The following is a 501-nucleotide window of genomic DNA, read 5'->3' as shown; positions in this document are numbered from 1 at the left end:
CCCCCCCCCCCTGCAGCGTTGCTACTCCCACTACTACTACTACTACTATTGTGACTATGACTATGATGAGAAGGAGGAGGATTTAGAGGAGATGTGGATTGCTGAAGAAAATGCTGAGGGGCTGCGGAACGCCCCGAAAAAGAAGAAGAAGGGATGGCTCCTGTTGGGTCGTTTGGACTGGAGCTGCTCCTTCCTTGGTGACTAGGCTTCCTCGTCTTGAAACTCCCGTCGCTATCCACGTTGTTTGTACTGTGACTAGTGTCGTCTCCTCCTACACCTCCTCCTTGTCTACTATTACTACTAGTAGTAAGGCTACTACGACTACTACTAGGATCAGGATGAGGGGCATCGAGCCCCCCCCCCTCATGGTTTGCTGCTGCCTCATTGCTGTCCGTCGTCGTAGTAGGCGCGGGGGGGGTGCTATTCAGCATATCGAGATTCTTCAAGGAGGATGACGACGACGAAGAAGAATCACCACTGCTACTGCTATTAAGATAATGT

General features: G+C 51.5%; 1 protein-coding gene across 1 annotated transcript; it reads right to left on the bottom strand.

Annotated features, from left to right (window-relative positions):
• On the bottom strand, positions 1-501 carry CSUI_008497 (uncharacterized protein; the record flags this gene model as incomplete). Its single annotated transcript, XM_068068629.1, has 1 exon — positions 1-501. A coding segment is annotated over exon 1 (429 nt), but the record flags the coding sequence as incomplete, so codon positions are not given.

Source organism: Cystoisospora suis (genome assembly GCF_002600585.1).
Source record: "Cystoisospora suis strain Wien I chromosome Unknown contig_4762, whole genome shotgun sequence".
NCBI classification, from domain to species: domain Eukaryota; phylum Apicomplexa; class Conoidasida; order Eucoccidiorida; family Sarcocystidae; genus Cystoisospora; species Cystoisospora suis.
The sequence above is the reverse complement of the archived record's forward strand: the minus strand, read 5'-3'. Positions and strand labels throughout refer to the sequence as shown.